Source organism: Maniola hyperantus, chromosome 18 (genome assembly GCF_902806685.2).
Source record: "Maniola hyperantus chromosome 18, iAphHyp1.2, whole genome shotgun sequence".
Classification (NCBI taxonomy): domain Eukaryota; kingdom Metazoa; phylum Arthropoda; class Insecta; order Lepidoptera; family Nymphalidae; genus Maniola; species Maniola hyperantus.
The window spans coordinates 1,908,475-1,935,380 of NC_048553.1; the positions used below are offsets into that span (position 1 = coordinate 1,908,475).

Sequence of the window (26,906 nt, forward strand, 5' to 3'; positions counted from 1 at the left end):
TGAATCGGTAAACCTTAAATTGCAATGACAATTCAGTTTTGGTAAATGGTTAATTTCTAAACAATTCAAATTAATTGTTCAGCTTCGAAGGTAATTATTTTCATATAAATATCGAAAATGGCCACGACACTTGAAGACAAATCAATATGGGAGGACGGAGAGGAGGCCCTCAGCGAGGAAGTTCTCCGTATGCCCACAGATGAGATCATAAGTCGGACTAGGTTACTGGATAATGAAATAAAGATTATGAAGAGCGAAGTAATGAGAATCACCCACGAGCTACAAGCGCAAAACGACAAGATTAAGGAAAACACTGAGAAAATCAAAGTTAATAAGACCCTTCCGTATTTAGTCTCAAATGTCATCGAGTTACTTGATGTCGATCCTCAGGAAGAAGAAGAAGATGGGGCGGTTGTAGACCTAGATTCTCAGAGAAAAGGTAAATGCGCAGTGATTAAAACCTCCACCCGTCAAACCTACTTCCTACCAGTCATCGGCTTGGTTGATGCGGAAAAGTTGAAGCCAGGTGACTTGGTCGGCGTGAATAAGGATTCATACTTGATTCTGGAGACATTGCCCGCCGAATATGACGCAAGGGTTAAGGCTATGGAGGTTGATGAGAGGCCTACTGAGCAGTACTCTGATATTGGTGGGCTGGATAAACAAATACAGGTGTGTTTTGTTATACTATTTCAAACCCCTATTTTACCCAATTAAGGGTTGTATTTTTAAAAATCCTTTCTTAGCGGATGTCTACATCATAATAGCTATCTGCTTTCCAAACTCCAACCCTATCTGTGCAGTGATTTAAGCTGTGCGTTAATAGATCAGTCAGTCTGTCAGCTTTTCTTTTTATATAATATATATATATGGATTTACCACTTATCCATATTAATGACAAAAGTTTGTGTATGATAATAATTATTATTGCAATATGAGTTATCTTTAGATATAAAATTGAATTATAACATTTAATATTTGAGCAAATCATTGCATTTTTAATTAGGCAAAGCTAAAAGTTTGAGCTGCTATATGAATCTGCATAGAATATGTTCTGGCTTAGCTTGAAGCAGGTGAAGTTGTGGACTTCTAATTTATTTATAACTTTTATGATGCTAAAGTTACTTGGAATATACTTAATACTGAATTGTATTTCTTGATTTCAGGAACTGATAGAAGCAGTAGTTCTCCCTATGACACACAAGGAGAAGTTTGTGAACCTTGGAATCCACCCACCCAAGGGAGTGCTACTGTATGGGCCGCCTGGTACAGGCAAGACACTGCTGGCAAGAGCTTGTGCTGCTCAGACCAAGTCTACTTTCTTGAAGCTGGCTGGACCACAGTTGGTGCAGATGTTTATTGGCAAGTATCCCCCTTAATCCCCCAATACACATAATCTCTAATGCATAAACTTATCATCCATCTAAGGAAACAAATCATACACCCTGAGGAAGCTACTCTACCAGAAAATTGTTGCTGTATCTGGTGGCTGGTTTTGACAAGGAATTGTAAAGTGGTACCACCCCTATACAATGGATCAGAGAAGGTCAAAGTGATACTGACAATGAAGTATCCAAGAACCTGCAGAAACCTGCCCCAAAGAATAAGAAGAATAAGTAGCCACTAAATATAGGTTGATACAATCTTATAACACCATAGGTAGATGTCTCACGGGATACAGGATAGGGTTCAAGTTGTGATTTTCATGTCAACTGTCATTCTTCTGCAACCTTTGCCCTCAAGAGCCCTATCTGTGAAACAGTATACCTATGTTTGGGTTAGATTTATTTTCTTTCGAAAGTAATTTTACTAATGACAGAAAGAGATTTTAATTAAATTAGTTTGCAATTATAATCTTTTTCTGTTGTTTCCTGTAAGCTTCTCAGTAGTCAGTACTATCATAACATGTTATAAGGCTTAAATGAAATTCAAATAATTTGATAAGAAAGATTCATATTTGTTTCACATTATTTTAAATTAGTCAAGCTAAAAACTACTCTTAGAAACTGTTATAAAATTAAGTAAGATACAATATTAAATTTAATTTTTCTTTTTTAAACAGGTGATGGTGCAAAACTTGTCCGCGATGCATTTGCCTTAGCCAAAGAAAAGGCACCAGCTATAATATTCATTGACGAGCTAGACGCCATTGGTACGAAGCGTTTTGACTCGGAGAAGGCTGGTGACCGTGAGGTGCAGCGTACCATGTTGGAGCTGCTCAACCAACTTGATGGCTTTAGCTCCACTGCAGATATTAAGGTAAAATTATTTTATGGTATATTATATCTATCTTCTTTTTCTTTGGGGCTATACAGGTCCTTGATATCCCTGATCACTGTGACCGTCTCCGATCTATTGTGTTTGCAAGTTTGCAATATTATATCCATACTAATATTATAAATGCAAAAGTATGTCTGTCTGTCTGTCTGTCTGCTAGCTTTTCACGGCTCAAATTTGCTACAGAGATAGCTTGCATCCCAGGGAAGGACAGGCTAGTTTTGATCCCGGAAAATCAAAGAGTTCCCACAGGATTTTTAAAAACCTAAATCCACGCGAAAGAAGTCGCGGGTATCATCTAGTTGTAGACAACGAGTACATACCACGATTAATTTGACGAATTTTCATCTCTCGATATTTCAACTCAGTTGCATGAGTCGTGGTTACTACTGCAGTGTTGCGAGAGATGAAGTTTGAGCTATCATGGGGGCAATTGAAACTCGCAACTCAATCAACAACAACAAAAATCAACTTTTGAAAGAGATAACAGTCTCGTAGAGCGCTGTCTCTGTCGACAAAACGTCACATACTGTATGAGTGACAAACAATGCATGAAGCTAAAATCTCTTTCTAAAGTTCAATGTGCAATATTTCCTGCCGGGTACTGTAATGTTTTAAATTGACAGGTAATAGCGGCCACCAACAGAGTAGACATCTTGGACCCTGCCTTACTTAGATCTGGTCGTCTGGACAGGAAGATTGAGTTCCCGCACCCCAATGAAGAAGCCAGAGCTAGGATTATGCAGATTCATTCTAGGTAACACTTGAGTTTTCATCATCACCTACCGCTGGCTCACTACTGAGCACAGGTCTCTTTTCAGAATAAAATTAAGCCAAACGGCTATAGTCCACCACACTGGCCAAGTTCTTCTTTCTTTCTTTGCTTTGGGTTGGTTTCTGCACTTACATGTTTCCGTCTGTTGCCCCTCCCTGCTGAAGCCTTCACTCCAGCCATCCAAGCTCGCTCCAGAAGCCGAGTAGACCACCCAGGTTGCCGAGGGCTTCATGAACACTGGCCAAGTATGTATTGGTAGATTTCACACACCTTTGAGAACATTATGGAGAACTCTCAGGCATGCAGGTTTCCTCACGATCTTTTCCTTCAGCGTTAAAGCAAGTAATTGATTGCTTAAATTGCACATACTTAACTCTGAAAAGTTAAAGCATGCAGATAACTGGAACTCATCAACATCGAAATGACGTCATTTTGACGTCAACCGAAATAAAAATATACCATCAGTTCGAAACTCCAGTCTAGTGCTAACGTCACTAAAATGTCGGTCACGCACATAGCAATTTGCGGGACTTATATTCAAGTTCTTAAAAACTTTCAGAAAAATGAATGTGTCTCCTGACGTGAACTTTGAGGAGCTATCGCGTTCCACGGACGACTTCAACGGCGCGCAATGTAAAGCGGTCTGCGTGGAGGCCGGCATGATCGCCCTACGTCGCTCCGCCACCGCAGTCACTCATGAGGACTTCATGGATGCCATCTTGGAAGTCCAGGCCAAGAAAAAGGCCAACCTTAGCTATTATGCTTAAATTAACCCTGCTTAATATATTATGTTTAAGTTCGTTTGAAATAATAAAATAATGATATTTGTAATAATTGGTGGTTTTTTTTCGACTCGTTATTCTCAATGGCTAGAACCCAGAGCGTTAATTTAGAACTTACAAAATAAGGTAGGTACCCACAAAATGCAACATACACAGCTCAGACCAGTTGGCCACCGGGCAGCGGCAGTTTACAAAGTACTCTGTGGCGGCAGTCGATGCAAGCAATCCCGTTGGAGACCAACGAACTGTTGCTTGGTCTGAGTTTGCTTGCAATATGGCAATATTACTATACTCTATGGTTGCTTGTTAATAATTTCCGCTTAGAACCGTCTGAAGTCACCCATCCAACTGCGCTCTATGCCACCCCCAACCCAGTTTCTTAGTGTGTAAGTGGCATTATTTATTTTGAACGCACCTCGAGACCATAAATATTGTAGACTGAACTGACAGCTGACGTTCGTGCTAAATTTGAAAGTGGTTTTTGAAATAAAAATAATATGGAGATCTTTCAAATTTCTAGTTAGATTTGTTCGAAATAAACACAAATACCAAAATACAGCTAAAAATAGAAATGTGAAATTTTAGTTGAGAAAATAACCTTCGTCCGCAAATCACCGGCGGAGTAAATCGGCAGTGTAATCGTAAGTAACCATATTCTTTCATAAATCGCTGTGTGACAGTTTTTTAAATTGTTAAATAATATCTTCTAATACCGCATAACGATATTGATTTTTGAATGTTTCACAGTATGCAGTGTTTTATTACTGCTTGATGCTGTTATTTTAGCTTTTGGGATGATTGTGGTTTATACAAAAAATCTATTTGTTCGTAGTTCGAATTCGGCTATCAATAATTTGTTATTTATTAAAATTATATTGTGTTTACCAATTCTTTAAGCTAAAAAGCTATAAAACATACACAAATCTTGGTGGGAAAGGTGTTAGTGTAAAAACATCTTATTGTTGATTTTTGTATAAGATTTACTATCTTAATTTGCAATTTTGTCCCCTTTTTGCCTTCGTTGAGTCCACGATGGATCAAGAAGACGAATTCGAGCCCCAGTTTAAGATATCTTCAGACGAATTGCCTAAAATACACAAAAAATGCAACCAAAACCGTCCACACACCAGGTTTTTATTGTAGTTTATATTTATGTAATATTTCTGTGTATTTATTTAGTATTTAACCTAGGATTAAAATCCATGCTTCAACTTCTTTAATCTGTTTAAAAGTAAGAAATTTTGTTAACAGATAACATCATGTGTTAATATTGTATCAATTTGGATTTTAAACCTAAAAAAAAAATTATTTCCATATTTTTATTTATATTAACTATTATACACTATCTTAAATTTACACATATCACTAAGCTTCTCACGTCACATCATTCAGTATAATATATTTTTTATCACCTCCCTTGTTGCTCATTGCGTAAATAAAAAGAGAAAGTCTGCCAAATCATTTATTCATTTAATACTTTACATAACTTCATAGTTATCGCAAATTAAGTTGAGGCCATATATTTTATTACGAAAACCTTATTGCCAGTGAAATTTTTACTCTTGCAATAAACATTCTAAGTTAATTAACATGCAAGTGTATGCAAATGAAGTAGGTAAGTATTTTCAGTTGCTCGCGCATGGTTGGTTCTTTTAAAATTATTGTTACACTTTCCAAAGTTTGCACAAATTGAACAGTTAGGTTAAACTAAATTATGCTTCGGCAATTTACACTATAAAACCCAAAAAAGGAAGGAGCTGTCGGTACCCACAAAATTCAAAATTCAATATTCAAATTTATTCAAAATAGGTAATAAATTCTTTTCTTTCTTTATTTCTTATAAAGACTCTTATAAATTACTCTTTTTGATTGTCAGTTGTTGGGTTTGTAAGATGATAATTATTACGCAAACTTAAAACTAAAGCTACGGGGGTGCCAAACGCGCCCAGGTCTGAGAACACACACATAAACCTTACATAAACCTTATTATTAACTAGATGGATTTCAGTTTTTTAAAAATCCAGTGGGAATCTATCTTTAAAGTGTGCCAATCTTCACTAGAGTGGTGGACTGTGACCTAAACACTTTTCATTTTGAGAGGAGATACAAGCTCAGTAGTGAGTCAGTGATGGGTTGATTCAAGATCATTTAGAGTTTACAAGGTAGGGTAAGTAGCAGCGGCGAAGAGTCAATATAACACGATTCCTATCGGCTTCCCTTTAAGAATTGGCATAATATAGCGTAAGTAGGTACTATTCACATAAATTCCGTAATACGTTCGTAAATACAAAGGTTCGATCGTCACAAATGCTATTTTTTTTTTGTTGTTATTAAGTACTAATTTAAGTTAAAAACATAACAGCTAATGTAAGTAACATACACCTACAGTCCTACACCATACAAGCCGTAAAATATCGGATTCCCTAGTTAGATTTTTGCTTAGTATTTATCTCTTTCATTTCCCTAGCGAAAGCGAAAGGAACGAACTAGGTCTGTCTCGCTCTACGGTCGACTAATAAAGAGCACACCAATTTAGTCTGGCCCAGTAGCGAATACGAATTTGGAACTCTGACAGGTCAGACAAATTTGACGTAAATAACTCGGTTGGATCCGAGTTACCCTATAATACCTCCAAATTAAAAATTATATTAATACTATTGTTTTAACAGGTACATGCTACTATTTTGAGTATTTTGTATTTTGAAGGGTGATTTCATATTGATACATTTGTTTTTGTGAAGCGGCCATGCTTGTTTGTTTAAGTTGTTAGTGGTGTTTTATTTTGATATAATAAATTGGGGATGTGATTAATAACTTATAAGTGGTAAGTTCACGGTAATTTTGATTCAGTTTGGTAAGCCAAAATCAGAAATGGCCTTAATTCACATAGATTGTTGTTTAACAGATTTCTTGTTACGTAACGATAGTAATTTTTCTAAATTAAGTTTTGAAAACAAAAATCGAACAGCTGATATTCTTTTAGGTAAGTACGTTTCCGGCTTCCCTTTATCAGATTTTCACCCTTCGCCACTGGTAAGTAGGTATATGTATACCTACCATGTTCACATATTTTAGACTTAACCCTTCCTTAGTGAAGTTGGGGTTGCTAAACATCCATACTAGTATTATAAATGTGTAAGTGTGTCTGTCTGTCTGCTAGCTTATCATAACCAAACGGTTTAACCGATTTTGATGAAATTTGGTTACATCCTGGGGACGGACATACGTTACTTTTTATCCTGGAAAATCAAGGAGTTCCGCGGTGTTTTTAAAACCTAAATCCACGCGGACGAAGTCGCGGGCATCAGCTAGTTATGTAATGATATCAGAAATCAAATCGCTTCGTGCGTACGAGTCTACTCGATCTATTCGTAGGAGTCTTGAATTTCAACTACTTATGGGTGCAATGCAACCACTGAGTAGGGAATAAGTGTAACCCTTGACGATGCGTTGCGGCACGATAGTTCCTTATAAGGAATGGGGAATTATCATCATCATGGTCAACCCATCGCCGGCTCACTACAGAGCACGGGTCTCCTCTCAGAGTGAGAAGGGTTTTGGCCATAGTCTACCACGCTGACCATGTGCGGATTGGTAGACTTCACATACCTTTGAGAATATTATGGAGAAATCTCAGGCATGCAGGTTTCCTCACGATGTTTTCCTTCACCGTTAAAGCAAGTGATATTTAATTCTTTAAAACGCACATAACTCCGAAAAGTTAGAGGTGCATGCCCGGGATCGAACCCCCACCTCCGATTAGAAGGCAGACGTCCTAACCACTAGGTTATCACATCTTCAGAATGGGGATTAAAGCGTAGGTATCTAGCCGCTAGCGTATCAGCGTAGGTACTTATTTATATACCTAGGTATCAGTGGCGTGCAGATCATAGAGGCATAAAAGCACTGCTTACCCTTGTTGGCTTAGTGCTCATTTTTCATGATGACCTGTCATTAAATAGGTAGTTAGCTACCTAATGCTTACCCTAGGTTCAAACCCTGTGCACGCCACTGCTAGGTATGCTACCAACAGCATTCTTGCTAGTAATATCAGTCGGTACACCTAATTGGCTTGAGGAACGCCCGCCGAGTTGTTATCGTGAGACTAACCTGCAAAACGGATTACGATGCAACACGAAGCATTAAAGGCCCAAACGCATTTGCGCTGAGCTGAGCGACGTGTTATTTCTTGTATAAGTACTATGGTTTGGAACCCTTCGTGTGCGAGTCCGACTTGCACGTGACCGTTTTTAGGGTTCCGTACCTCAAAAGGAAAAACGGAACCATTATAGGATCACTTTGTTGTCTGTCTGTGGCATGATATCACACATGCAAACTGTGGAACCAACTCCCATCGGCGGTGTTCCCCCTACATTACAACATGGGGTTATTCAAGGGGCGGACCAACAAATTCCTAAAAGGCCGGCAACGCATCGGCATTTCCTCTGGTGCTGCAAATGTTCATGGGCGGCGGTAATCACTTAACCGCCTGCTCGTTTGCTCGCTATTTCTATAAAAAAAAAAATAAGAATCCAAGCTGTCTAAAATAGTCGTGACTAAAAAGGGCTGATTTATGCAGCTTGCCATATAAAGTTTTCACATGCCACGAGCTTGCTTGCCTCGTCCGTGACATGCTCATAAATCATACTTTGCGAGGTTGACACAATATGAACCATATACATCTTAACGTGCTGCTATCCTTTTGCTAAAAAGCGGTTAAACCCAACAATAGTTTTTTGGACAGCAAAAATTTTATTAAGACAAAAGACTAGGATGTTTGTAAAAAAGTTTGCTATGTAGGAATAAAATGAAAAAAAAAACTTGGTTCCTCCTTCACCCTTCTACATTATTTTTATGCAATACATCTCTATATATAAAAATGAATTGCTAAATGTGTTGCTGATCGCAAATCTCGAGAACAGCTGAACCGATTTCGCTAATTCTTTTTTTATAATATTCCTTGAAGTACGAGGATGGTTCTTACGGAGAGAAAAATTTAAAAAATTGACTGAAAAAGAATCGACTATTAGGCGGTACGAAGTACTTCGGGTCAGCTAGTTATTTTAAAAAAAAAGTATTGTGTTAAATAAATTATTTTTAAACAAAAAAAATACTTACATTATTTTTTAACAGATACCTACTGTAGAGTTAAGACGTCATTGGCCTCCGATTTGGAAATCCGACTTTCGATCCCCGAACACTCACTCACCTTTAACTTTTCGGAATTATGTGCAATGAACCAATTAGGTAAATATCACTTGCTTTAACGGCGAAGAAAAAGATCGTGAAGTCTACCAATCCGTCCTTTGCTAGCGTCGTAGACTATGACCTAAACCCTTCTCTTTCTGAGAGGGAACCTGTGCTCACTCAATAAAGTGCTAATGATGATCAATAAACTGTATTAAAGGTCTCGAAACTAGAATTGAAAACGAAAATAAAATCGACTTGAAACAAAATATATTTTTAGTCCATATTTTTAGCCTCAATATTCAGTAGTTTTATAATAATTAAACTTAAATCCAAACTAGACATATACATTGGTCTATTATTATCTTATCTACTTTATCTATTACTAGCTTATGCTCGCGACTTCGTCCGTGTGGACTACACAAATTTCAAACCCCTACTTCACCCCCTATCAAAAATTTCTGCATCTGCATGCCAAATTTCAGCCTGATCCGTCCAGTAGTTTGAGCTGTGCGTTGATAGATCAGTCAGTCAGTCGATCACCTTTTCCTTTTATTGTATTTTTTTTAATAGAGATAGCGAGCAAACGAGCAGGCGGGTCACCGGATGTTAAGTGATTACCGCCGCCCATGAACGTTTGCAGAACCAGAGGAACCGCCGATGCCGATGCGTTGCCGGCCTTTTAGGAATTTGTTGGTCCGCCCCTTGAATAACCCCATGTTGTAATCTAAAGGGAACACCGCCGAAGGGAGTTGATTCCATAGTTTGCATGTGCGTGGAAAAAAGGATTTGGGACAACGGGTGGTCGAAGTGCTCCAGAAACCCAGGTGGATTTAAGATACCCAGTACCCACGAAGTACCCTGTACCCAGTATTCACGCTAAATTCCGTATTAAGTACTACAAAAAAATCTACACCGAGTGCTCAATGTTCAACGGCGTTTATGCAATGCAAAGGCGGTGTAATTGAGGTACGATTACAATCGCGAGCTATAAAGTCCTCGATACACTGAACACGGCTCAGGAGAGTTTCGTGCAGGTTGCGTGAAACTTTTAATAAGCTCTGAAAAAAAAAATCTTGCGCGAACACTTAGGTAGGTACTAGAGCTTACAACTTAGCTAAGACTTACATTAGTTCGCCTATACAGGCGATAATTATAAATTCACATAAGTATTATGATCTGTACGGCGAAGCTAGACGTATATAGCGCGAACCAAGAGATGTATGTCTACGTCCTGTATTTTATGTTTCTATCTAAATCAAGAAATTTTACAATCGCCAGTGTCCAACCAAACCTTCAACTTCGGTCACCTTTGGCCAAAAAAACCACCTTCGGCCAAAATAAGCCTACCCTATTTCGTATAATTATCTACCCTATTTCGTATTGAAAAAAGCATGATGAACTAATTGTAGTCTTACTAACTTTTTATGCTTGACTGGCTGTAGAAGAAGAATCATGCTTGATTGGGCGCGGCTGGTGGGGTTTAGATTGAAACAGATTTAGATGTAAGATGCCGCGGCAAAAAACACGCGGCAGGGTTTCTGTACGTCTGAATGTGAGCTAGCGGCAGTAAGGCACGCGCGGCACAGCAGTCACCTGCCGCCAACAGCACATGACGGTGTGACCTGCGGCGGCAGTGAAACCGAACTTGCATCGCTAATGGTCACTTGAGCGCGTGCTATTCGGTCGTCGCACACGTAGTCGTCCTAAATCGTATGCGTATACTTTAGATCGTAGACACATTTAGAGTCTAGACATTAGACTAGACAAAGCTCTTTGCTAAAAGGAAATTAAACCTACGTGTTTATTTGAATCTGAAAGTTCAGTTTACTTTTGACCGTGATTTGCGTCCATGGAACTGTGAATCAGCTTACCTTATTTTGCGTCAGTCAAGTGATTCGACCAAAAAATTGTTCGGAACTCTGACTGTTGTTTTTCAAAGCAAAAAGTATTTTTTTACGTTTGTATTTAAATCTGAAAAATCTGAAAGTTTAGTCTACTTTTGACCGCCGTTTGCGTCAGTCAAGTGGTTCCACCAAAAATTTGTTCTGCACTTCTCTGACTGTTAGGTCTGACCTATCTATTTCTTTTACAAAGCATCACTAAACTGCAGTATAAAATTTTAACTGCTTTCACTATAGTATTTGATATCACTAATTACACTTTAATTATTCTGTAAAGATTAGCTGCTTTAAAACTACTGAGCAGGGTTACCTATTTTTTATTTTTTATTTTCGTGGTTGAACCTGCAATCCTTTAAAGTTTATGTTCGCTTGCGCGTTTTTGTCAACCGTGAACCGCAGTGTTTAGTGCGTGCTCTGTTAGGTTTGCGCGTTTGACCATTGTATACGAATCTGTGTCAGTGGGAAAAGTGAAATGGGAAAAGTTTTTGTGTAAGTTTGTTAAAACATTTTTTTCTTAGCTCCATTTAGTTTTTCTTCTAATTTCCTTTATTGCTTAACTTAATTTTCTTTCACTTCAATAATACACAATTCACTTTAAAGTATTTAGTGCTGATTAGTATCACATTGATGTAGAAAGAAGCTAAATTCTTTAAAAAAACAGGCCAAGTGCAAGTCAGACTCGCGTACTGAGGGTTCCGTACTACAGTCGTATTTTAAGATAAATCGAAAACTATTATACATAAAAATAAATAAAAATCTGTTTTAGAATGTACAGGTAAAGCCCTTTAATATGATACCCGACTTGGTATAGTTATCTTACTTTGAAAATGGAAAAAACCTAATTATTTGTTCATGAACACATTTTTTTTGTGATGTAACCACAAATTCACAGTTTTCAGATTAATTCCTTTACTTGTGCTATGAGACCTACCAAATTTCATGATTCTAGGTCAACGGGAAGTACCCTATAGGTTTTCTAGGCAGACACGACGCGGGACAGATGGACAGACGGGCAGACAGACAGACAGATAAACAGACAGACAGACAACAAAGTGATCCTATAAGGGTTCCTTTTTTCCTTTTGTACGGAACCCTAAAAATATAATTTTAAGTTGTGATATTAAATTTTAAGTTGTTCTTGTTTTTTGCTTTATTATAATTTATAATACAACCTTGCATGTTGCATTCTTATGTGCAGTTTTTTATCATAAATCAACTTATTTTTAATTTTTCTAAGTTAAGCAGACACTCGGATATTACGTTCCAACCACAGTCACCGCAAAACCATCACAGTTTTTCCACTAATGTACCGAGCGATTATTATGGGATATCATGTAACTAATCAATGCCCTTGCAAATCAAAGTAGATCGCTTTGGCCACAAAATACAAATAAATCCAGCGGAAAACAGCGAACAGAAATCCGCGCGCGCAAATTCTGTTATTTTTCTAAGATACGGATGCCTGAAAACTAGATAATAAAACAACTAAGTATTAAGTATATAATGATCTACTTCTCTAATCTGTGATCTTCTAAATACATAAAACGAAAAGGTGACTGACTGAACTATCAACGCACAACTCAAACTACTGCAGGACGGATCGGGCTGAATTTTGGCATGCAGATAGCTATTATGACATCCGCTAGAAAGGATTTTTGAAAACTCAACCCCTAAGGGGGTAAAATAGGGGTTCGAAATTTGTGTAGTCCACGCGGATGAAGTCGCGGGCATAAGCTAGTTACAAATAAAAACCGGTCAAAATGCGTGTCGGACTTACACCCTAAAAACTACATATAAAATATATGTAGTTTTTACAGAATCGTACAAAAAAATTACATTATTCAAATTCTAGGTGCTAAGTTATCAACACCTATCCTTATTATAAATGCGAAAATGTGTTTGTTGGTTTGTCCTTCAATCACGTCGCAACGGATCGACGTGATTTTTTGCATGGGTGTAGTTAAAGACCTGGAGAGTGACATAGGCTACTTTGTATCCCGAAAAATCAAAGAGTTCCCCCGGGATTTTAAAAACCTAAATCCACGCGAACGAAGTAGCGGGCATCAGCTAGTTATATATAATTCAAATTATAGACGGCTACATTATGCAGATAAGTTGTGCGAAAGAACTTAGAACTAACAGCTTATGAAAGAAGCTACGCTGGCTTTAAGCTAAGTAAACAAGAGATCTATTATTATTAAACCACGACCATAATAGCCATTTTGATTCCCCATCGATTTCCTCATGTCATCGTTGATTAGATTCATGTCGAACCCAATGAATGCGAAATAGCATGATTGATAGGTATTAACTTGCAATTGTTGTTGAGTGATGAATATGTATAGGGGGACTGGGGACCACCCTTTATGGTAATGCCAGGTGCTCATCAACACGCAGGTCACGATTTCATGCTCTTAGTATTGTGATGTGGTAAATGGTATATACTTACATAGACCAGCAACACTGTACTCTTTATCCTATGTATATGTATAGTCAGTACTCAGTATAGTACTCTGTGGTGTGGTGGATATTGTTACTCAGTGTTGTTTCGTGATTATGCCGAAAATCTATTTGTCATGAGATTCTGGTCTTACTATATCTAAGTATACATAAATACCTACGTCCTATCACCACTATTATTACCCCATCGCTATAGCTCAACACAGAGCACAGGTCTGCTCTCAGATTGAGAAGGGTTTGGCCATAGTTTACCACGCTGGCGACATGCGGATTGGCAGACTTCACACACCTGTGTGCCCGAGATCGAACCCCCGACCTCCCGATTCGCACTTAAAATATTACTTATAGTATGAATTATCTACTAAGTATTACTTGGTATGGATTAACTCTACTTGCTATGGTATACAGATCCAAAATATAATCCTGGAAATCCGATTCGAACGCGAGTCCTATTTTTACATTCAATTTTGATGGCGGTAAATTATTCCATCACTTTGTGATGGAAATGTTCTACTTTGCCATCAAGGCTGCTATAAGGCACACACATTTAAATAATAAATTTACCTTCATGATTCAGGGCAAAACTATTTACGTGCCTATATGTAAATTTATGGAAAATTTGACGAAAGTCATGTTGTATGCAAATCAGTGATGTTTTCTTGTGATAAGTAATATATCGATGCAAAATCGCTCTACCGCGGTTCAACCGCGTTTAACCCTTTGGCGAAATTATACACTTCGTGTCACCGTGATATTAGGGGATGGGACCTGTCTGTAAAAGCTCAAAACTTGAGCATATTATATGGAAAGGGGTGAAAGATAAATTGCCTATGCGATCTTTACGTCTGCGGGTGTTATGTGGCCAATATTTCAAAAATAAAGTAGGTACACTAAATGAGCTCCAAAATAAGTTGCATGGGTGCTTTCCAATCATTTCTGGTTATATTATTATCATAAGCAATCAGATCGGTTCCGTCCACGTTGGACATTGGAATCTATCTTAAATCTATAGTACACCACAGCTCGAGATAGCAATCGGTGAGGGAATGCCCACACACCCGCACACCCGCACAGCCCCCGCGCTAACCGGTGCGTGCGAGTGCAGTTGACGTGCAGCGCGTCCCCACACCTCATACTCCGATTGCCATCTCAAGTCTCAACCTGTTGTGTACTTATCTATCCTTACTTACCCTACCGTACTTACCCTATCTGTGAAAACTGACAAACTGTTTTGGTTGAAGTTTTCCCAAAGAATTAATGCAATAAATTATACAGGCATATTCGTCGAGATCCCTGTGCGTGCAGCAAACGTGTGCCCTGACAAATCAGGTTTGAATAATAACCAGCCTTGTTTATATGATAGGGAACATGCACGAAATATTTGATAAAGATCGATCACAATTTTGGTAGCCCCCAGTGAATGAGATTGAGGAAATTAGATAGCTGATCACGCACTATTGATCATCGATAACATTCGCCACAGGAGCTGGTGAACAAAACCGGCGGGGTGATTACGTATCTCGCGACAGGCTTGCGACAGGTGTAAATCTCGCGATCATCGGTGTCAAACGTCCGGCTAGAGAGAGACAGCAATAGCCACAAAGCAAAATAAGAAGAAGAGAAACAGCAAATGAACTATCGTATTGCTACTGTTGTCGCGTTGCTGTCGCTACTGCAAAGTTTTACGTAATCACCCCGCGGATCTTTGTAGCTCACTGAATACTTTGAAATTTCCAAGTAAAATGGCCTAAAACTGTACTGAAATTGAATCTGCATAACAAACTCGAACTGATTTCCAAACAAAACCGCCAACTATGCCGAAATAGAGTAGGTAACTTCTGCGGTACGCCTTGTTTTGTCATTAATCGCAGCGTGACGTTAATAATTAATTATTATGTTAAAAATAAATAAAAATCATGAATTTTTAAAATTATTCTCTTTGATAATTCTAGCCCCATAAACTACCGCTGTACAAAAAATCATATCATCTTATTACTGCAGTCCAAGACAGACCAACAGTTTATCATTTAAATAATCTTTAACATTGTAATAGGATTTTTTAATAACTTTACGTTTTATGAAAACTTTGAACTTGTTGAGAGACATCTCCAATATGTCTTCTGGAAGCTTTTACTCGAGTTCTGAGAATTTTTTGCTGTTTTAAAATTTTATTTCGCGCTACACTATTTTGATCGCCAGCTCCTCAGTTATATTCTCGCAGTATACGCACCAGTATCCTAGGATACGAGCGGGAGTATTGATTTGAACCTTCGCTACCATGTGTGAAGGGTCCGACCCCACCACACGGAGAAGCGATAAAAACGTTTGACGAATAGCTAATTTATTTTCGTACGTAGGCGGGCCTAGCACCAGATTGACACCTAGCGTTTGACGATCGCAATCACCCCTGATTGACTGCAGCCAGTTTTTGTTCCTCTCCAACTAAGCGTAAAGCTTGTGCTAGGAGTAGGTACGACAATAGTGCAACGGGTGGGGTTTGAACCGCCGACCTTTCAGGATTCAGTCCGCTCCTCAACAGTGAAGTTATTGAGGCTCTATAGTTCACGATAGTTAGGAAACTTGTAAAAAAAACGTCGAGGGGTCTACGTCACTGGCAGGCGTCAAATGTTAGTAACAACTAATGTTGACGCAGGTAGCCCTAAAGCAGCACTATTTTTTTGATTTCACGTCACCATACACTAAAATTTGACATAATATCGTCGATTCAGGATCAAACCGATCCCTCACTCTAGTTCACTCTGCTGCAGCTCTACAGGGGACTCTCCGTCACTCGCACCATACAAACTAATTTGAATATCAACCAATTATGTAATGTTGTACACATATTCTAGAGACTACTATGTATGTCTGTGGTTTGCCAGTTTTCCGTAAAAATAACTATGTAGTTTTATAATTACACAGTCACAAACATTTGAAACTGAATATTGTAACGGAAATCTGGAAAACCACAGATATAGATATAAATTCGTCTAGGAACTAATATACATATAAGTTGGCTCACCGCGGCGCGTGCGCGGACGGACTCCCTTGAAAAAGGACCCCGTATGGGTTCGAAACTAGTCGGGCTAACGTCGACTACACACGTGAGTAAAGCCGGGACAGATAGTATTTATAAGGTTCATAAATCTAAAGTATTTGGTAAAGTTTCGCATTTACTGTACCTATTCACAGTATAAAATTTTAAACACCTTATAATAACTATGATGATAACGTAATTTAAGAACGATTTGAAGCACCACTTAAAATTAAAGAGCATCTTGCTAAAAGTACCAAATACTACCAAAATAACTACAATTTATAAAACATTGCTAAATTATATTGCATGAAAACTGATAGCCTAGTCTAGTGGTTAGGACGTCCGCCTTTTAATCGGAGGTCGGGGGTTCGATCCCGGGCACGCACCTCTGACTTTCGGAGTTATGTGCTTTTTAAGTAATTAAATATCACTTGCTTTGACGGTGAAGGAAACATCGTGAGGAAACCTGCATGCCATGAGAGTTCTCCATAATGTTCTCAAAGGTGTGTGAAGTCTACCAATCCGCACATGGCAAGCGAGCTAGACTATGGCCAAAACCCTTCTCACTCTGAGAGGAGACCCGTGCTCTGTAGTGAGCTGGCTATGGGTTGATAATGATAAAACATTAACTATACCTAGTGGCGACATCTTCGCCGCAGGCTTCGAAGCGTGTAGGCATAGAGAATAGAGATACCTACGTGGAGGAGTATAGCCCGTCATCTCCCGCGCTCAATATTCTCTGCATTGAATGCATACCTAAATCTCCATGAATTTGCGGACATTGTCGGCCTTTCAAGAATTTGGTCATCCACCCCTTGAATAACCCCAATATAGTGGGAACTGGGAACATCGCCGAATTGAGTTCGTTCCACAGTTTGGTTATGCGTTGAAAAAAAGATCTGGCACAACGGGCGGGTTTATAAACGTGATACGAAGCTTATGGTTTTGGAGTTGATGTCGTAAGAAATGTGTTACTTTATATGGGTTCATAAATTCTTCGCTGTGATTTGCATTTTGCGTGAGACCTTGACGTGATATAGGTATTTTTTCAGAACGTGAAGTATTTCCGCATGAATGAAAATCTCTCTGAAAGCTTCCTTGTTCGATTTGTACTTTGTTACGGTTTTAGGATTAGGCTGTGTCCACACGAGTGTGACTCGTCACGTGGCGCGACAAGTTGCGAACGACTACATACCTGCGTTGTTATTCCGAGCTACATACAGGGTGTAACGAGAACGCTAGCAAAAACGAAGACAGGTGATAGTACTGATGATCAGTGATATGATACTACAAAAAAAACGCGAAAAAAAAACAAATCCTATATTTTGTAAAATTTCTGTGAAGGAAAACATCGCGAGAAAACTTACATGCTTGCGAGTTCTTCATAATGTTCTGAAAGGTGTGTGAAGTTTGCTAAACCGCCAGAGTGGTGGACTTCCCAAACCCCTCTCATTCTGAGAGCCGTACTGAGTAATGAGCGGGCGCGGCGATGGGTTGATGAGGAGACCAGTACATACTACGAAAAAAGCCCTATACGAACATACAAAGACTTTCAATTAAATATAAGTACGAAAAAAGCCATATTGATGAGAAGTAGTTGCACTTCTGGACTTTTTAGGACTCAAACGCATACTCACACTTTTAAATTCTTATTTTTTTGCTAGACTTTTGGTTGCTAAGTTCCGAGGTTCTAGGAATGTCACCGGAAGGACAGTTTTTGTGGAACCACCCAATATAGCTTCACAAGCGTTTGCATCGAATATTAAAAATATAGTTGCGATTTATGGGCGAATGTGTCATCAGGGAAGACTTATTCGGAATATGAAGAAAGTATCACTACCCATATTATAATTATGCGAAAGTGTGTTTGTTTGTCCTTCAATCACGTCGAAATGGAGCAACGGATCGACGTGATTTTTTGCATGGGTATAGTTAAAAATCTGGAGAGTGACATAGGCTACTTTTTAGTCCGGAAAATCAAAGAGTTCCCACGGGAATTTTTAAAACCTATAAAATTATATGTAGGTACAATGTCGGCTCTGACATTGTACATATACGGTCATATAAATAAGCTACAGCAAACAATTACCTAGGTAGCTATGTAGTAGATAGATGATCGTCGACTTAGCACGTCCAGTGATGGAAGATTCAATATTTATATACGGCTTGTTTGCCTTACCTAGATAACAGCTTATAACGATAGGTATTTCAAACTCACATTCAAAGAGAAAAATATAAAAGCGCGGGTATCTACTTTCTTATAGAAGTCTAATCTGAATTAGGATTATTATGTGTCATTAGCTAATGCCTGCCACTTCATTCGCATGGATTTAGTTTTTTAAAAATCCCGTGGGCACTCTTTGATTTTAGGCATAAAAACTAGCCTATGCCATTCACAGGTCTTTAGATATATAACCATGCAAAAAATTGCGTCGATCCGTTTCTTTGTTGTGACATGATTGAAGGACAAACCAACAATCACATTTTCGCATTATTTATAATACTACCTGATGCCCGCGACTTCGTCTGCGTGTAAATATAACTCTTTGATTTTCCGGAATGAAACGAAACCTATGTCACTCTCATGATCTTTTACTAAACTAAAATCCATGCAAAATATCGCGTCAATTAGTTTCTCCGTGCTTGTAATTGAAGGATAAACCAACAAACAAACACATTTTCGCATTTTTTATAATATAATGGGTAGTGATAATGAATTAAAGTTACAAATTAGCTTCTTACAGTAAATAGTAATAACTGACCATGTTGTAAAAATTAATATTTTTAAACCATATGTGTGGCATGTGGTCAATACCATATTATTATGTTAAATCAATGCTTGATTGTGCGCATATAAATGGTGTTGCACGCTGTGTAACCATTGACGTTAGCGCGACCTTAATATCAGTAATTACTTATAAACATTAGTAAATAAGTATAATATGGTGGGTGAAATACTATGTTTTAAGATCTTCTTATTTTGCTTTATTGCATTTTTTAACTAGCTTATGCCCGTATAAGATAAATGGTTAGAGTTGCTATTTATTTCTTGAAATTGCTACTAAACTCTTTAGATTTTGCTTAAGAATTAATTCTAAACCATAGATATTATATTTGTAAACAGAGGCACGTCAAAATGATAGACAAAATACTACACACGTGACAGAACAATTAACAGATTATAAATGGCAAATCTATGGTACTTACATGGCAAAACATAATAAAGATTTTATTATATTTTAGAAATAAAGTAATTGTAGATTTAAATAGAGTATAATGTGGTATTTAAAGTATATAAATTTAGTAGAGTTTAAACTCTATTGACTCTATTGAATTTAATCTTTACATGGTATCACTATATTTTTATACAGAGGGTGGGAGTTAATCCCAGCCTATAAATGGCTCTGCTTTGACGGTAGAAATCATTAATTTTCCTATTTTTAATAAGAAGCTGTGACATACCTACAGGTACGAATATTGTTGATTTTATATTTCTATTGTTATACTATGTATGTTGTTTTAGGTGTTGGTTAATGTGTAATTTGTTATACATCTGGTATTCCTTTGTAATAGTTTATGCTTATACCCTATGTGGGTTGGATATGTTATGGTAATACCTACCATAGTTGTATCTATTTTTCAATAATTGTGAATAGACACCGCCGAGTTTTTTCTTGCCAGTTCTTTCTCTCGGTAGATATGCTTTTTCGAACTGGCGGTAGATTTTTCTTAAAGGAAATAATAAATTATATAACGATAAAGCAATAATTAATGGTAAAGATAAACTTTGATTTGGAGGGACTTTTCCCTGAATAAAACAGTTTATTTCCTTATACAATCTTTTATTTTGTTTTCTACCTTCAACCACGCCCTAGCTTATTGATAACGAACTAAGGTTTAGACTCTCAGTAGGTTGATTCCTGACTCTATTGTCTCTATACTTCTGAGGCTAATCTAGCATCAGAAGTGGGATACGATATGGCTGAATTGTGCCTTTTCTAATACAGTTGTACAAGTTTCAGAAATACCGGCCAATTCGGATGGCTTTGTGAAAAGCCATCAAAGATGTTACAACAGGCGTTGTGATGACTGACGTCCACGAGAGGTACCACAATGGACATTGGATATCCTTAATCTGGATACCCTAAATCGGTATGGAAGCTTATTTTGTTCAAGTGTTGTGAAAGTGAAAAAAAAAAAAGTGTTTTTGCGAGACAATTTTTTTCAGGCAGGTAGGCCTTAAAAAGTTTTATTGCGTAATCATGGACCTATTAATACTCTGCGTAATGTAGTAACACAAAGTAATTGTATTATAGAAAAGATGTGGGTACTAAATAAATAAAATTTTTGCGGGTAATTTTGTATTCAGTATAGATGTTCTGTTTCAATGACTCAGATTAATGTTTGAAGGTGTTTAATCGCATGATGTCCCAGCTAGTAACACAAATCGATATTACGTAAATTAATGTTAAAAATTTGCAGGTAGTTAGTTGGTATGAAATTTTTATTAAATGATCATACGATAAAATGTGGTTAAATGTCAGACTGACCGAGCGGTGAAAAACTAAAGCAAGTTTGTCAGTAAATATTTACTGATGATTAATTTGTGTTCTATTTTAATTTACGTCTGACGTCTAGCCGTATATTCGTAATTTATATGATAGTGATGTTGACATTGAATCATTGAATATTGTTTTACGAGTGATGAGTCATCTTACTTTTTTTTTAGTTATGTTCTTGAGGCATTTCCTATGTAAGTACTTCGAGAACGAAGTACTTTTCAGGTTGGCCGAATAGATGTATATAATTTATTTATGTGTTACATAATGACAGAGAGAAAAGAAGGAAAAAAAGAACCAAAAAAAAAAAGAAAAAAAAAATTTTTTTTTGTTGTAATTTTGTTTCAAATTAAGAACAATACAGAAATACATATTGCATCATTCGTTAAATATTGATGATTCATTGATCAGAAACGCGATTAGCGTGGCCATTTTTGTAAATTTGCTATTGACTTTGCATCGGAGTTCTCACTCGCGAAACGTAGAGATGAAAGATTTGTACACCTACCTACAATAATTAAGAAATTTTGTTGGAGTTTATTTTTGTAGTTTTTATATAAGGATAGGTTAGGCTGCTGATGTCTTATCCTGTTGCTATGCCGCTAAGTCTAGTAGCTACTGATTGTTTGATGTCATTGTTTTTTTATATATACCCACCGTTACGTAATGTGATGTAATGGAGCTGCCAATCCACACTTGGCCAGCGTGGTGGACTATGGTTAAACCTGAAACTTAAATTTAGAATATTGGAATTTAGAGATTATTGACTACCCACTTGTGTTTAATATTTTTTAATGCCGTATTTTGTTGTTTTGTTTGAATAATACTTTTGATTTTTTGACGTTTTTGATGTTTGAAGTGTTTAACTATTTTTGATATTGATTACTTCTTTGACGATCTTTTTAATGTAAATTATTTTTGTGGTATTTTTTGACATTTTAGTTTTTGATACCTACCTTTATGTTTTTATTTACGATCTTTTTGGATTTTTATATTTTATTGTGGAAAAATGTTTTGGTATTTATTTAAAAAGGAAGGTTGTTGGCACATCATTGGATGTGGGAAGCAACAAATGTTTTTGTATAGTCCAAGGACTGATTGCAGATAGACAAAAAGAGATTGAATAGAAAATATTTTTGAAAGTAAATAACGATAATTAGATAAGTTTACTCTTTGATTATTTTTACTTCTTCTAACATAGTAGTTAGTTTTGTTTTGATATATCTTACATATAATTACTTTTATATACCTACCCTTTGTTTTTGACTTTGGTACTTTAGGAGTAAGAGTCGATGGTATTTTATTATTTTTGCAAAATTATTAACTTGAAATTGAAAAAAAGTTCTTATGATTTAACTTATTTTGAAATATTAATATTTTTGTAACTTTTTCATTTTGATGGTTCTTTTTTATGAAACATATTATTTTAAATTCTGATAATTTACAATTTGTTCAGTTGCAATTTTTCTTTGTTTAATATTCATCTCTATATTTTATTGGAATTTATTTAAAACTTTGATCAAATGTTCGATCAATGGAAAAATTGTATAGTGATATATGGATCAAAACCAATGGTGTTAAGGGACAATTTTATGATGGTTTACGATGTTGCCTTAAAACCAATGGTGTTGAAGGATATTTTGTAGATGATACTTTAAAACGTTGGAACCAACGGTGTTGAAAAGTATTTTTATAATATCGCTTTAATACCAGTGGTGTTAAAAATATTTTTTGATATTGGTTTAAAACCAATGGGGTTAAAGGATATCTTGTTTGGAAACATTTATGTGCTGTGGCGAGAAAAATATTTCTTGTATTTTTGATAGTAAACTGTGTGGTAATTTTGTATGTCACACACATGTTTAAAATGTTTTTTTAAATTTTGTTGGAAGCCACAGACATGTTGTTTGAAAAAAAAAAAAAAAAAAAAATGTTTTGATGTTGTTAAAAATTTACTTTACGAATTGTTTGTTTTTATTTTGTTGCTTCGAGAACGAAGCAATTGTCAGTTTGGCCGTATAAGATAAATGGTTAGAGTTGCTATTTATTTCTTGAAATTGCTACTAAACTCTTTAGATTTTGCTTAAGAATTAATTCTAAACCATAGATATTATATTTGTAAACAGAGGCACGTCAAAATGATAGACAAAATACTACACACGTGACAGAACAATTAACAGATTATAAATGGCAAATCTATGGTACTTACATGGCAAAACATAATAAAGATTTTATTATATTTTAGAAATAAAGTAATTGTAGATTTAAATAGAGTATAATGTGGTATTTAAAGTATATAAATTTAGTAGAGTTTAAACTCTATTGACTCTATTGAATTTAATCTTTACATGGTATCACTATATTTTTATACAGAGGGTGGGAGTTAATCCCAGCCTATAAATGGCTCTGCTTTGACGGTAGAAATCATTAATTTTCCTATTTTTAATAAGAAGCTGTGACATACCTACAGGTACGAATATTGTTGATTTTATATTTCTATTGTTATACTATGTATGTTGTTTTAGGTGTTGGTTAATGTGTAATTTGTTATACATCTGGTATTCCTTTGTAATAGTTTATGCTTATACCCTATGTGGGTTGGATATGTTATGGTAATACCTACCATAGTTGTATCTATTTTTCAATAATTGTGAATAGACACCGCCGAGTTTTTTCTTGCCAGTTCTTTCTCTCGGTAGATATGCTTTTTCGAACTGGCGGTAGATTTTTCTTAAAGGAAATAATAAATTATATAACGATAAAGCAATAATTAATGGTAAAGATAAACTTTGATTTGGAGGGACTTTTCCCTGAATAAAACAGTTTATTTCCTTATACAATCTTTTATTTTGTTTTCTACCTTCAACCACGCCCTAGCTTATTGATAACGAACTAAGGTTTAGACTCTCAGTAGGTTGATTCCTGACTCTATTGTCTCTATACTTCTGAGGCTAATCTAGCACCCGCGACTTCGTCCGCGTGGACTACAAAAACTTCAAACCCCCTTAGGGGTTGAATTTGTAAATATCCTTTCTCAGCGGATGTCTACGTCATAATAGCTATCTCCATGCCCAATTACAGCCCGATCCGTCCAGTAGTTTGACCTGTAAGTACGGTTACGTTAGTGCTATTATATTATTCTGTGGTACGGTCTAAAATCGTACTTTTGACATGAAATTTGACACAAAAAGTTAAAATGGCGCGTGAGGAGTTAAATTTTATGCGTTACAAGTCCCTATAGATGATGGTATTAAAATATTTATAAAGTCATATTAACTGCATGTGTCTAATTATTCAATTAAATATGTACCTATGTATTTATAACTATAAATATCTATTTTGTTTATAATTCGATTTAAATAACACCACATTACACAAATTACAAACATTCTAAACCTCTTGCGACCATAAAAATTACGTCAATTATTTTATTATCATCACTTCATTTTTAGTTTCCTATTGCATCAGATATTAATATGTACCTACAACAGAATCGATAGTTTCAAGGCAAGTTTTAATCATATATCGCTCGAATTAATTACTCGAATGACGCTTGGCTTTTAATAATCGATGTTTGTATTACACCTAACTACCTGCAGCTGCTGTATCTACCACCACTTTTATAACTCGCATCGACAAAATTCATTTGCGCAGAAAAGCGCAAACTAACGCCGACTAAAACCGAATGTAATGAAATACAGACCATATTGCTTGACGTTAAGAATTTAAACGTAAGAAAAACAGAGAATCGTGCTATCTCGCTCATAATTCGCGCGTACGAAATATGGCACGTAGACAACAACCAATAGCGAACGGTCGCACGCTATGATTGGCTGAGATGTTTTCGCGCCATTCGAAAATAAGATTTCTGCGCAGGTACATCGGCCTAACTTATAAAAGTGGTCGTACTGTACATTAGGTCAATCGAAAGGCGTAACTTTGCAAAATTGCATGAGACGTGAATCCATTATTATCAAACATGCTGTCTGTAACAAAAAGACGGAAATTCATTGTACATTGTCATACCGAGTCGAGCTTGATTTGCTTTGGAAGCGAATTTTTTGTAGTTGATACTTACTTAACATTGTATATTTTGCGTTCTCTGCTTTAAATAGCCATTAGATAAGTAGGTACATAATATAATAAAAAATCTATTAGGCGAGTAAAATGTGCTCAACGTTAAAATTCTTTATTTCTGTAGGTAGGATTTCAATTTATTGTCTTTCCTGGAATAAAGAGTCTACTTTTATATTCATATTTATTTGAATAGTTGTTTTATGCTAAAAAAAGGATAATAATCTTTGCAATAAATTTGGCAACAGACCAAAAAATTGTAAGCTATTTTGCTAACAATTTATAACAGGAAAAAGTAATGATTTTATTATAACAATACTATGTCGTAAGTATACATGATCTTCTAGAAACGATGACCACTGCAAAAATCAAAACATGGCAGTAGTGTTCAAAAATTCTAGGTTACTTGGTTGATCATTTTAAAACGTTTGCATTAAATTAGCGATGGGGGTATATAAGAGTTATAAATGGTAACATTATTTTTTCCAGTCCACATGTATCACCAGAAACCACAAATCCGTCTACTTCGGGCCTTCAAACTACACCGCAAAACAGAGACAACATGAGAAAACATGACGAGGAAACGAACGGAAAAGAAAAAGACAATGAGGGCTCGGTTGCTGATTGGGTGTCGGGAGGACCGATCGGCGCCAAGGGTGCCGTCCTTGTCTTCCGATCGTGCGTGCTCGCTTCACGAACACCCTCCATGGAATCTACAACAAAAACAGTAGGCAATAATACAGGGACCACTATGTTATTAAATAAAGCCAAAAACATGGCGAGGAGACTCGTCGCAGAGCCCCACTCTTTTAGCGTTAGACCAAAAAATATTATGCATGATGTGATGGAAACTTTTGGAAATAGCAATAAATATACAGGACAAGCATATATCGTAAGACATGTTAGTGAAGCCGATGTGCCTGAGACCCAGTCGATAGAGGAGCAAGGTCACGAGCCTTTAGAACATAAGAGGGATATTGAGGACGTCCTCAATGACCTGAGTAAAATTACGCTTAAGAGGAATCTCAATATTGAAAATACGACTGCGAATATCAAGCCGCCTGAAGAACCACCGCCGTCTAACAAAGGTAACCTACGCGGCCGAAAGTAATGTACATCGGCCTTTAGAACTACATTTCGGCTTTGTAGAGCGTTTTCGCTATAGCGTTTTGTCGGTCTCAACTGCAGAGACAGTGCTCTACAAATCTGCTATCTCCGTCTAAAAGTCGATGTACATTACTTTCGGCCACGTACTGAAGCTTTGAAGACACAAGTTCCAGCTCTATTGTGCGATTTTTTTTTAGTTAGGACCGTTGTGAAAAGGATAGCACTACTTTCATGGTCTGTGTAAACTTCGGCAAGGAACTGGATGCAGACCATTCCAGTTCAGCACTGAGGAATCTTTACTGGTCATCAAGATAGTGGTTATCTTTTTCACAAGGGACATTAGTATAAAGATGTCACTTCTACTTTAGATCTGTCTCTGAACATGACATTTGTTATAATAAAGTACTTTTTTTTCAGAAAAAGACGAAAAAAAATGTAAAAAAAGCAAATGTAAAAACAAACGTAAGAACACACAAAGAGCGTCGTCGCCAACACTCGATAGTGATGATTCGGAACATATGCTAGTCAAAGAAATGGATAGTATTAAGGTATGGATCCTCCTACGATTTCTTCATGATTGTCATCAAAACGATACCTAAAATTCACAAAAATTGTTTTGTCGTCAAGGTTTTTATTAAATATATAGTAACAAATGACCTAAACATTCACACAAGAAAAGCTTACAAAATGACGAGGTATTTTCTGGTTATTGCCTTGCAATAGTTTCGGGTGTGATTATGAACT

The 26,906-nt window shown here is 36.6% G+C and overlaps 2 protein-coding genes across 5 annotated transcripts in view; both read left to right on the forward strand.

The window, feature by feature from the left end:
* The first annotated feature begins 13 nt into the window (after positions 1-13).
* Positions 14-3,886, forward strand: Rpt5 (26S proteasome regulatory subunit Rpt5). The gene is made up of 5 exons (XM_034977939.2): positions 14-672; positions 1,167-1,362; positions 2,063-2,259; positions 2,904-3,034; positions 3,612-3,886. The coding sequence occupies exons 1-5, from the start codon at positions 118-120 to the stop codon at positions 3,817-3,819; spliced, it is 1,287 nt and encodes a 428-aa protein (XP_034833830.1). The 5' UTR covers positions 14-117; the 3' UTR covers positions 3,820-3,886.
* Positions 3,887-4,284: 398 nt separating this feature from the next.
* Positions 4,285-26,906, forward strand: part of TTLL5 (Tubulin tyrosine ligase-like 5) — a 37,954-nt gene continuing 15,332 nt past the window's right edge. For 2 of the 4 annotated variants that reach the window (XM_069504583.1, XM_069504584.1), the window contains exons 1-4: positions 4,285-4,475; positions 4,861-4,964; positions 25,545-26,143; positions 26,580-26,710. In XM_069504583.1, the coding sequence (XP_069360684.1) occupies positions 4,867-4,964; positions 25,545-26,143; positions 26,580-26,710 (828 nt within the window). In that variant the 5' untranslated portion in view covers positions 4,285-4,475; positions 4,861-4,866. Of the gene's footprint in view, positions 4,476-4,860; positions 4,965-10,630; positions 11,415-25,544; positions 26,144-26,579; positions 26,711-26,906 lie in introns of those variants that run through there. The other 2 variants (XM_069504586.1, XM_069504585.1) reach the window with 2 other exon arrangements.